General features: G+C 39.0%; 3 protein-coding genes across 9 annotated transcripts in view; 1 reads left to right on the top strand and 2 right to left on the bottom strand.

Annotated features, from left to right (window-relative positions):
- Positions 1–1,412: 1,412 nt before the first annotated feature.
- On the bottom strand, positions 1,413–2,660 carry cenpw (centromere protein W). The gene is made up of 3 exons (XM_005725052.1): positions 2,457–2,660; positions 2,263–2,376; positions 1,413–1,618 (listed from the first exon to the last, which is right to left on the bottom strand). The coding sequence occupies exons 1-3, from the start codon at positions 2,541–2,543 to the stop codon at positions 1,592–1,594; spliced, it is 228 nt and encodes a 75-aa protein (XP_005725109.1). The 5' UTR covers positions 2,544–2,660; the 3' UTR covers positions 1,413–1,591.
- Positions 2,661–3,382: 722 nt separating this feature from the next.
- On the top strand, positions 3,383–7,403 carry hddc2 (HD domain containing 2). 2 transcript variants are annotated; one of them, XM_005725051.2, is made up of 7 exons: positions 3,383–3,512; positions 3,887–4,008; positions 4,238–4,340; positions 4,412–4,480; positions 4,557–4,695; positions 4,770–4,961; positions 6,295–7,403. In XM_005725051.2, the coding sequence occupies exons 1-6, from the start codon at positions 3,435–3,437 to the stop codon at positions 4,925–4,927; spliced, it is 669 nt and encodes a 222-aa protein (XP_005725108.1). In that variant the 5' UTR covers positions 3,383–3,434; the 3' UTR covers positions 4,928–4,961; positions 6,295–7,403. The 2 variants fall into 2 exon arrangements, with proteins under 2 accessions (XP_005725108.1, XP_005725107.1); XM_005725050.2 differs by having other exon boundaries at positions 4,770–7,403.
- A 70-nt stretch (positions 7,404–7,473) lies between these two features.
- Positions 7,474–11,411, bottom strand: part of tpd52l1 (tpd52 like 1) — a 14,578-nt gene continuing 10,640 nt past the window's right edge. For 4 of the 6 annotated variants that reach the window (XM_005725048.1, XM_013908713.1, XM_013908714.1 and 1 more), the window contains 4 exons: positions 10,811–10,825; positions 10,233–10,271; positions 9,708–9,768; positions 7,474–8,056 (listed from right to left, as the gene is read on the bottom strand). In XM_005725048.1, the coding sequence (XP_005725105.1) occupies positions 7,934–8,056; positions 9,708–9,768; positions 10,233–10,271; positions 10,811–10,825 (238 nt within the window). In that variant the 3' untranslated portion in view covers positions 7,474–7,933. The remainder of the gene's footprint in view (positions 8,057–9,707; positions 9,769–10,232; positions 10,272–10,810; positions 10,826–11,411) is intronic. The other 2 variants (XM_005725049.1, XM_013908716.1) reach the window with 1 other exon arrangement.

Genomic DNA, 11,411 nt, shown 5'->3' with positions numbered 1-11,411 from the left:
ACGCTGGGCTGTCCAAATCACGGACAAACAGTATCCCAGAGTTGTTTATGTTTTTAAACCCATTTTGCACCGAGAGGCATTTTTTGAACATTTTTCTTGTAAAATTGTGTACAACATACCAAACCAAAATAATATACAGGCTCAATGAAGCCCTCTTTTTCTGTGAAACACTTCTTTGTTTGTGTACGGTGTGCAGCCACACCAGATCTGCCTCATGTGCACATCTATGCAGAACATTTAAAAAGGAAATACATTGATGAACTTTCATGGTGCTATCACTTACTTTGTTTTTCTCTACCCTTTCCAGCTTTTGTTTGTTTGTTTATTTACTGTGTGTTATTTATGCTTTAAGGGCTGATTTATAGAACATTTCTATCCCAAAATTGTGGAAAAGTGATTAATTTCTTATGGTATCTTGTAATTGTTTGTTTACTTGCTTGCTTGCTTCTTTATTGGAAATGTATGCACATTTTTGTAGAGGTAAAAGGAATAGTTAAAATTAAAAGAAAAACAGAAAAACTGTAATATAAAAAAAACAAACAAACCAGATTTTTTTTGTGACAGGTGAACACACCTATCAGGACATACTTTTCTACATACATTTACAAATGTATGTATATATATATATCTCCATATCTAGGGTAATATAACGAAGATAATAAAACATGATAAATTAACATGTCTTTTGCCTCATACATGAACAAAGTTGGTATAATTAAGTTTATGTAAATGAGGCAAAATAAGTAGCCCCATATTTGGAGTATAAATCAGCCCATTCCAACTCATTTTTTCAAAAATGCTTAATTCCCACCCCTGACTCTTGGTTGTTGGGTGTTATGTAGATGACTTTGAACCCCCTCCCCCGCTACATCTGCTGTCAGGGTGCCGGTTGAGCAAACATGACACTCTTTTCATTAGTAACTTAGCAGATACTGTAAAAGAACAATCAGGCACTTTTACGACTTCAACCTTTTGGCTCACTATGAGGAACCCTGTAGTGACGTGGAACCAGTAGGATATCACTTCATCACACTAACACATGTAGTGTGAAGAAGTGAGGAATTTGAAGAATCATGGGATATAATGGGAGAACAAAATAGATTCGAGAGAGCTCATCTGCACACATACAGCTTTTTAAAACCTTATTTTGGGATCAAGTCAGCAAACTTAATCAGGTCTTATCAGGACTGACTGGTGATTATGTATATGCAGGTTTGATGAATCACTGGCCACTGAAATTTAACTACATTTAGGTAGGGAGTGATTTAATTTGGCTTCCAAATGAATGCCCAAATAACTGCCTGCAGGCATTTCAATGTGGACTTTCTAAAAGAATTTGATCCCAAATGTTTTCAGATAAGAATAACAATTATTTTCTATATTTTAAGTTGTCATACATAAATTAGGCAGTGTAAAATTCATGAATGTTTAATACAGAACAATGAAAGGACAGTGTTTACTTGCACGGAAATACAATTTAAAAAAAGAAACTCAAAAAAGGAATTTCAGATCAAAACAAGACATTAAAAATATGAAAGAATATTGCCACTGCCTTCCAAAATAATCTTTATGATGCTCTTCACCGTCTTCATCATCCTCTCGCCTTTTTCAATACTTTCTGTAAAGAAAGAATGGAAAAATTTTAGAGTGAGCTCAATTTGACACAACACTGAAATTTCTAACTTCTGTACAGTACGTTTAAAATATCTTTAATAATATGAAGAAGAAGTGCCAGCATACTGAGGGAATAAAATTATGTCTGTTTTATGTAGTTTCAATTACAATGATTAAAAGAAAGACTTCGTAATGTAACAAGATGATAGCTGTTATTATTTTACAGTAGCAGAAACTACCTAGCGTCGAGCAATTCTTTAAAAGTCTTTGAAATGTTAACATGTCATTTGATTGTGTGTGCAGAGAAATAATATGTTTGTTTGTTTATTTTAATATTAAATAATGTGTATTTTCTGCTGTAAGGGCTGATTTATATATCAGTTATTCAATCAAGACCCCTCCAATAAGGGAAAAAAACGTAGTTTACTCTTTTACATTTAGTGCTTTACAGTTATATACAGTGATGGAAATATTGAAAATAATTCAATCTCTAATTTTAAGGTTGTTTAGTTAAAAGGAGAGACAGAACCAAACGATTAATCGGGAATCAATAGATTAACTAATGATTTACTAATGAATAGTAAATCTCTAATCACTGGTTGGTTACATTATTGTGTTGTTAATGCAGTGCTGTGAACATAAACCGACCTTGGAGACTGCCCTGACGTGCTGAGCTCTGATCGTCGCAGATTTCTCCTCAAACGCTTTGGCCTTCGCCTCTTCAGCCAGGCTGTTCAGGAACAGCAGTGTCAGCAGTTCGATCTGAACACACAGGAGCAAAAACCAGCTGTTATTTAGCGTCGCTCATCTACCGGTCAGCTGCGGACAAAGCGATAGCCTACCATCGCCTCTGACGCCGGCCTCACGTTTATGTTGCCCTTCGCCTTCGTTTTAATTGTACTTTTCAGTCTGGGCGCTTTGTTCAACATGACGATGAAGTTTCTCTGTGAAACAAAAAAGGAACACCCCACGAAAAACGTTTGTTTACGTTTTCTAATCTCCCGCTTTGTTGACTTCCGGTGTAGATTCTTCTTCGTGGTCTTATAAGCCGTTTGCCTCCTTGCTTGTTTCATCCGCGCCATCTAGATTTTGTACTCATTACTGCGCAAAGCAGTAAATGCTTTCTCACCTTGTATTAACATACCAAAACATAAATAAACAAATAGATAAATAAATAAAAATGCAGAAGATTTAAGGCAAACATGGCAAAATATTAGGGTTGAAACTTAGATAAAAGTAAAAGTAACATGCCCATGCAGGAAATCTTATAATTTGATGTTCACCTGTCACAATTTTTTTTTACCTCTACAAATTAGGTATCTTCTGTGTAAAAGCGCACAAATGTGGATACATTCTGAATAAAGAATCGATCAAGCAAGCAAGCAAACAAACAATTAAAAGATATCATAAGAAATGAATCACTTTTCCACCAATTTTGGGATACAAATCAGCCCTTACAGCATAAGTAGCACATTATTTAACAGTAAATAAACAAACAAACAAAAGATGGAAAGGGTAAAGAAAAACAAACTAAGTGATAGCACTTTGAAGGTTCATCAATGAATTTCCTTTTTTAAAATGTTCTGCATAGATGTGCAAATGACATTATATAATATCCATAAATCTGCATAAACTCCTAAAACACAAACTGCAGGATTTTAAAGACCTGAATGTGTATTTTGAGGACAGGAGGAGAGGCAGTGCAGATACAAGCGTCTCCTTCGACTCGGTATCTTTGCGTTGTGCATGCTGCCATCCAGCGGCTGCTTTGCGCTATTACATCAGCAAACTCAGTCTTTTTGTATCCGGGTCGGCGGATCATGATGGCGGCCACCGCGGACAAAACAGCCGGCATGAGTAAAATGCTGCAGTTTATGAAACTTATCGGACAACTGAAAGTGAGTTATTATAGAAAGAGAACAAAGACACCTCTATGTTGTTATTGTAGATGTGTACATGTGATATGTTCCTGCAGCTTCGTGTGTTTTTTGCTCCAAAACCTTTAGTGTACAGTATTTCCCCACAACGGAAAACCAGAAAAATCTATCACCACAAGCCAGAGATATATTATCTTTTAGGTCTGCTTATCTGCTTTACCTGCAAAAATACACAAACAAAAAAATTAAAACTATTCCTACTTGCACTCACAACGAGTTATCAAACACAGTGAAGTCAGTATCTGCACACAGAGTGTCCCCCAAAAAAACCCCGATGAACCAGTTATGAGACAGATATCTGCATGTGTGTCACTGATGGCTGATATTACTCGCAGAGGGTGCCGCGGACCGGCTGGGTGTACAGGAATGTGAAGAAGCCGGAGAGTGTGTCCGACCACATGTACCGCATGGCCATGATGTCTCTGACCATCACTGACCCCACAGTGGACAGGGACAGGTGGGTCCCATACACCTGAAAATCAGTTTTTACACCATTATCTAAAAGGAAAGCTGAAAAACATATAAATGTTCCTCTTTTTATGTGCTCCGGGTCTCTTCCTGTTAAAAGGGACTTCCTTTCCGACTTGCTCATAGGAGATCACAAGGAATTGCTCTTTCATATTGCAAGGTTTTTAGCTTGCAGTATAAAGGACCTTGACTGTTGTTGTGAACTCTTGTGTCTCCAGGTGCATAAAGCTGGCTCTGGTTCACGACATGGCAGAGTGCATTGTGGGAGACATCGCGCCATCAGATAACATCAGCAAAGCAGAGAAACACAGGAGAGAAGAGGCAAGCGACTTCATCATAAAGGAGGCAAATACTAAACTTGGCTGTAGTTGTAACTTCTCCTTGCCTTTCAGGAAGCGATGAAGCAACTAACGAGTCTTCTTCCGGAGGCTCTCAGACAGGAAATCTACACACTGTGGGAAGTACGTCTCTGCAAACATGGCATTTGTTGCTTCCTGGCCATGTGCTTTATAAGCGGGATGCTTTGTCCTTGTGCAGGAATATGAAACTCAGAGCAGCGCAGAGGCCCGGCTGGTGAAACAGTTTGACCAGCTGGAGATGATCCTGCAGGCGCACGAGTATGAGGAGCTGGAGGGAACACCAGGAAGACTGCAGGAGTTCTTTGACTCCACAGCCGGTACGTCTCCAGCACGTCTATCGTAGCATTTACCCATTTTTCTACTCGCTCTGATCTTGCTGGGCTGTCTTTAGGTCGTTTCCACCACCCGGACGTTCTCCAGCTGGTCAGCTCTATGAACAAAGAGCGAGAAAGTCACATGACCAACACAGATGGCACAAAGACGTCTGAGCCATCGCAGGCTGCTGATTCGGTGCCTGAAAAAGACCACACAACGTCACACTCTTCCTGACTGTAACACGCACACAGTGAACAGGACTTCTCAGGTAGACAGAGATGCTGGATTCAGACAAACAGTCTGTACAGGGACGCACAAGCTGTAATATTGTTTTTGTTTTTTTTGTCTAAATCACACCAGTTCATTGTTTTAGTCATTGTTTTATATGTTTTCAGTTTACACACATTATTGCGTATTTTAAACCAAGACAAAGTTAAAGCAAAGACTGAAGATTTGAAGTAGCAAATGACTTTTAAGGAACCGCTACGTTTACATATTATGTAGTAACGCCATTTCTTGATCTTGTATTTGTGACAGCTTGTGTTTTTCAGTTATTTGATATACATGTACATCTTTAGTGTTTGATACTTGAATGGGAATCAGGTATGAATCTAAAAAAGATGCACTCACACTTGGCTCCTGAAAGTAAACTTAGAGGCTTCAAAACCCAAGTTTGGCATCACATTTATAACTGTGGCGAGGGCTCTCATCTTAACTAATTTGGTGCTTTAAACTTTTCACCTGTGCTGGTGTGATTAGATCTGTGATTGGCTGAACAAATAAGGTGGTGGAGTAGGTCTGATATCAGTTATTGTCAAAGATTCCTTCAGAATGATCTCAGTCGTTCTGCATTTTTAAATTAGAGAGAAATTATCTGCAAACCTTCCACAGTCTCTGAGACTGACTGGCGGATGCGACTGTTTGCAGACAGCTTGCCTCCTAAAAGCTGACGTGTGCAATCATTGTGCAATCAAGCAGTTGCGTGTATGCAACACCTTCAAGCTTTGAGCAAGCATTTAATCACCTCAAGCTGCAGCTGGTTTAAGAAAATGAAAAAATCAATACCAGACACTGATTTCTTTATAGATGGAAGGAGGTTGTGGTCTTATTTTTATTCATGACTGAGCTCTTGGCTTGCTCTGAATTAGAAGGTAGCTTTGTCGAGCTAAGTGTGTCCAGTGATTTTCTTTTGAGCTGATTTAATATCAGTTTGCTCACCAAACGTTGTCTCGTTACGATTGTGCACAACAACACATGAATTGAGCTGTGGTTTGGGTAAGGCCTTGAAGGGGACTGGCGGCGGCTCCCGGGCCTGGCAGATCCTGGCAGAAGTGAAAGAATTGAAAAATGGCAGGTAGGATGGGGCATGAAAACAGCTTGCAGAACTGGGTGATCATATATAGATAAGAACAGGAAGTGGCGTGTTTAGAGACGTGGTCCTGCTCCTGAAATTCAGATACTTTAATGCAACAGTGTCGCTGCACCATTACATTGTAGTCCATAAATGATAGGTGTGTTTTAGAAACAATGCTGCAGATAAACGATTATTTTAGTATTCTGCAGGTATTAATGTTTGTTCTGTTTTCCTCATGCTTTTCCAGAGTGCTGTTGAAACTGTAGAGTGACATCAGGTTTGGTTCAAACAATCTTTATTATACATACTAAAGTCATAAAAACAGTTATTGATCATTCACATACAGTGTTATTGTACATGATGGTCACAGTTATGTCTTTTTGTGTTTATGCTGTAAAGACATTTATTACATAAAAGGTTTATTGAAATCAATTTTCCAAAGACAGAACAGAACGAGTTATTTTTAGTGAGTCTGTTTCTGTTTATGGATTTTATTGAATGTATTTCAAGGGCCAAGCATCTTCTCATGGGAGAGGACCAAAAACAAAAGTTTAACACATGAAAGAGAAAGTAAAAACTACAAAACACAAACGATTATTTACTGCAAATAATACAAAGACAAAGTAATGAGTTTGCCACACAGAGCAGATTTGAATAGTTGCAAAGATCATTCTCATCGTTTACGGCACCAACATTTTAGTTATAGTGACACTGAATTCAATTTTTCAGCGTTAAAATCTGAGCTCATGTAGTTTCACCACGTGCGTAACAGCATTCGCTGGATTAATGCGTCACATTTACAGCCAAGAATTGTGCTCCCGATGATACATCATGTCGCACTGATGCTTTTTCACATATACACCACTGCTTCCTGTAGTTGCTCTCACAGTTTGCATTTAGATATTCAAACAGACCCCAGCTGCAGCTGACTGCGCCTCCCCAACCCCATGTGTATATCAGTACACTGAGTATATATCGTGAAATGCCGACGACAAAATGTTTTTAGATGCCACAGTGAAACCCGAGGAGCTAGATCTTCTGTAGTAGTGTAAAATCCTTTATACAAATGTCACCCAGGATGTTCAGGTTGATCGGTCACATTTTTACAGCATTAAGTAATAAAATTACTTAATTTTTTAAATCACAAACATATTTCTAGTAAAGATGTGAAACAGCAGTTTTCTGCTGTCCTAATAAAGAAAGGTAGCTGTTTTAAAACTCTTATACTGATGCGGTGTTGAACATCTACTGACACTTTTTCCACTCGTCTTAAATTTACACATCTCACGGAGGAATCGGCCTTTTGCTTTGTGTCTGGGGAAACCCAGCTGTGATCTGACAGCTGAGTGAACTACATGAGCACAAATGTGCCAAATAGAAGAAGAAGAAAGTACCAGCTCGATATGCGGGGTTTAGGTTCAGTCTGTCTCCTGAAGTTGATGTGTAATCAGCTCAGACTCTTTTCATGTCGTGTTTCAGGTCATTTAAGGCCTATCTGCTAGCTGCTCCTCCCCAACCCCATCTCATCAACATCTGTGGTGTAACGTGGTTAGGAAACCTCTGGAGGACAGATGGCATTCATCAAATCCACTAAAAACCCTTCAACACTATAAATAGAAGGAAAACATTATAGGCTCCTTGCTCTCATTAGTCCCCGTATCATATGAGGTTTAGAGTTGATCTTTTAAAATAAAAGAAGACGACTGCAGCCTTAGGGGTCATTTTGGGTAAATGTAATTATTTAGGTTTTAAGACAATCTGTATTCTGCAAAAGCGCCTTGACACTAAGGATCAAAAGGTTTCAGTCAGAGCTTTGAGTTAAAGTGCTGCGACACATCGGCAGCGGAGTTCCCGTTTAAGCCCTGGCTCGTGGTCCGGGTGGAGCCTTAACACTGCCTCCCAGAGCTGTCCATCAAGTTGTTGGTGGGCGTGTCCTGTGAGCTGGCGTGCGCTGCGGATGACAGGACGTCCTCAAAGCTGCCCCCACTCCCGGTGCCGCCAACCTTTGTCTGGGACAAGAAACAAAGGCACAAAAGTGTCACTGAAGCTGTCGTTCTTGTTCTGTGGTGCTGCAGAGTCGACTCAAGGTGGCAGACTTTTACAAAGACTGAAGCTGTCGGGCATTTGCAGGGCGTGTACATGGAAACAGGAGTCATTTCACCAGCTTTTGTTCCAACTTTGCCGACCACCACAGCAGATTTCAAATCAAATAATCAACATGTGACTAAAGTACAGATATTCAACTTTGATTCAAAATGCCATTAACTGTTTAAGAATTTACATTTTCAGAGGCTCATAAAGTAACTGGACAAACTAACAAATTTATATAACCCGTGAACATCACCACATCCTGCATAACTTTGAGATGCTCTGGTGGGCCTTTACTGCTGTTTGTGGGTCTCTCTGACTTCAGTTTTGTGTTTCATGACTAAAAAGTTACTCTGCTGGGTTGAGATCAAAGAGCATCCAGTTTCTTTGCCTTTTTGATTGAGGTGTAACCAGTGGTTTGCACCTTATTGAAAACCTTCTTTATTTCCATTTATGAAGACATCTCTTTAATGTACACCTTGACAATAATACACCTGCTCTCCTCTTTGACAGTTGTTAAATGTTGTGAACTGGAGTCATGCACTTGAGTGGTTTCCTGTGGTGTTTCAGGCCTTTTGGTGTTACTGTCAGTGCATTCATTCTTTTTACGACTGCACTGGATGGTTGATTTGGCTACCCTTCACGTTTCTGCTCTTTCTTTGATGGATTTGAAGGTTTTTTGTTCTTTTTTTTTTTTTTTTAGCATGTAGACGGCCTCTCTAACTTGTACTGACATGTCTTAGGGCCTCATATCTAAAATTATAGTGAAAAACTATGAAATACAAATTCAACACTTTGAAACTTCAGCTATTGTGTCTGCTTTGTTTGTCATTAAATAAGGGAACACGAGTCACCTGATTACAGAACCGCTTGTCGGTGAATTTTCCAGTTACTTTTCAGCCACTGTTTGTAATTCATGAACCGTTAATGCAGCTGTTTTGTAAAGCCTCTTGAATTAAAGCTGAAAGTCTGCACTTCAATCACTGCTTTATTGATTGATTTAAAATCCTCTGTGATTGTGTACAGCGGAAAACATAGAAAAATTGTGTCTTAGGCCAAGAAATCATGTACCAAACTGATCATTTACATCACATTTAAAGCATCCATACATGAATGAGTGAAAATGTGCTTTCAGTCAATTTGAAAACCAAAACTCTTAATGTAAACCTCTCTGGTGATCTAGTCGGGTAAAAACAGGGTCAGATTCACAGCTTACTAACCCATGAATGTTGCTTCCTAGTACACTCCTCTGGACTCTTAGGACTTGTTTTGGTATCACTATAAATGTCAGTAATCAGTGGGTTCCCTGTCAGAGTGTAGGCTCATAATTACACACTAATTATAGTACTTTGTTTTATGCGTCAGTACTTAGAAGCTGCAACCTGACCAGCTTCTTTATGTGCAGCGTTCACATGAAATAGTTTTTAGTTTATCTTGAAAAACATTCAAAAAGTGCCCCTAAATGCCTCGGATTAAGTGAGACTACTTTTAAGGCAAACACACTCTGTTTGAGGCTTTTCACATGTTATCACTTTATAATGCTAAATCTCTCTCTCACACACACATGGTTACCTTGATAGTGGAAACTGTGTTCTCAACTTTCTCTTCAAAAGACCTGAAGCTGGGAGAGTTTCTGTGAAAAAGGGAGGGAAAGATTATTAAAAAATAAACCACATTTTGCTGTCTTATCACATGAGCACACAATTATTTGTGAAATCCTCTTCTGAAATAGAAGAAGCTACTTTTGGCAGCGCCCTTATTCAAAAAGGGGTCATGTTTGATTTGTAAAATATTCTGAAATAACACAATGGGGGTTTTTTTGGTACTGCAACACAAAAAAGTCAAAATGACCTGAAGAAGTGAGCATGTGGGAAAAAAACACACCAGGTATTTTTCCGGGTGTGTCAGGGTCAGAGTGCCTTTAACTAAATACAAAGCAGTGCAAGCGTTGCATTAACTCCTAAAGACTGCACAGGATTTTTTTGTGTTAATACACAAAAACTTCAAATTTTAAATGATCATCTCACATATAAACATCTCTCTCTCTCTCTCACTCACACACACACAAAGACATGCACAAAAGCACAGAGTGGTTACCTCATAGCGGGCATGCTCATAGAGTGTTTGATAGAGTAACTGTCCCCGGAGAGCGTGGTGAGAGAAGAGTTAATGATTAACACAGGTTACACGCACTCACCAAACCAGAAACGAAGCCAAGAGTCAGAGCAGTGCTTAGCTGTTCTGTCCTGATGCTGTGCATGTGCAGAGTGTGACAGAGGATTACGTACAGGAAAGCAGTTACATGTCAAAAGATATGCAAGCAAGGAATTAGCAGCAGCCACTCCAGAGTTTCTCGTGTATTTTCATTAATCTCTCTTCAATAGATTTATTAAATAAAGCTATTAATTTAAAACTGAAAAATCCAATGTGGTCCTAAATTTGTTTTTTATTAGCTTAGCTTTAGCACTCTCTGCACAGGGAAGTGCAGCCACTCATGTGACTCAGGAAGACAGTTTCTCTCCCCGAAAACAAAACTGATGTGATTCTGGGCTTAGACCAGAACCTGACTGAGTCCATACTGTGCTGTCCAGTTAGTGCTATCAGCTGATCTGACTGAGATCTACTCACTGCAACAGACTCCTTACTTTGATAAAATCTACTGTGTGGCTCCTTACCCTATGGAGTTGGATCTTAGGAAGCATGAAAAAAGACGGAAAAACATTTTAGGATACTTGGACAAGCCGATGTCAGCATTACAGTCACACTCTGTCAAATTCACTTTACCAAACATTAATATCAATACAAAACTATTTAACTACAAAAGGCAAACTACCACTACTACACTTGTTTTAGGTAACACAAGTAACCAACTCTTTGAAACTTGACTCTTAAAACATGTGTAAACAATCTGTGTTAGAAGAAGAAAACAGAAGAAGAACAAGGGAAACAGTGTCACAGTGACTGGAAACCCAGCTGTGGAACTCGGTTGACAAACAACAGTGTAAATCATCGTTGTAACTGTGTTACAGACTGACTTGATTTGACAGTTTGTTTTCTATTAATCTACCTGTAACGTGATTTTCTGTAGGTTGTGGGTTGCTTTTCTTGGCGTCATTGGTCAGTGTTAATTGCACAGCATTAACACATGTTATACCAGACAGGCAGCTCCTATTCATATTTGCATGAACATTTTGTGGCACATCCAGTATTTATAGTTCATTTCTAAATGTTGCAAGTTAAACCTTTCAACATTTTTTTTGTTGATCATAAAATAAC

Source organism: Pundamilia nyererei, unplaced genomic scaffold (assembly GCF_000239375.1).
Source record: "Pundamilia nyererei isolate P.nyererei 1_Seehausen unplaced genomic scaffold, PunNye1.0 scaffold00013, whole genome shotgun sequence".
Lineage (NCBI taxonomy): Eukaryota > Metazoa > Chordata > Actinopteri > Cichliformes > Cichlidae > Pundamilia > Pundamilia nyererei.
The sequence above is the reverse complement of the archived record's forward strand: the minus strand, read 5'-3'. Positions and strand labels throughout refer to the sequence as shown.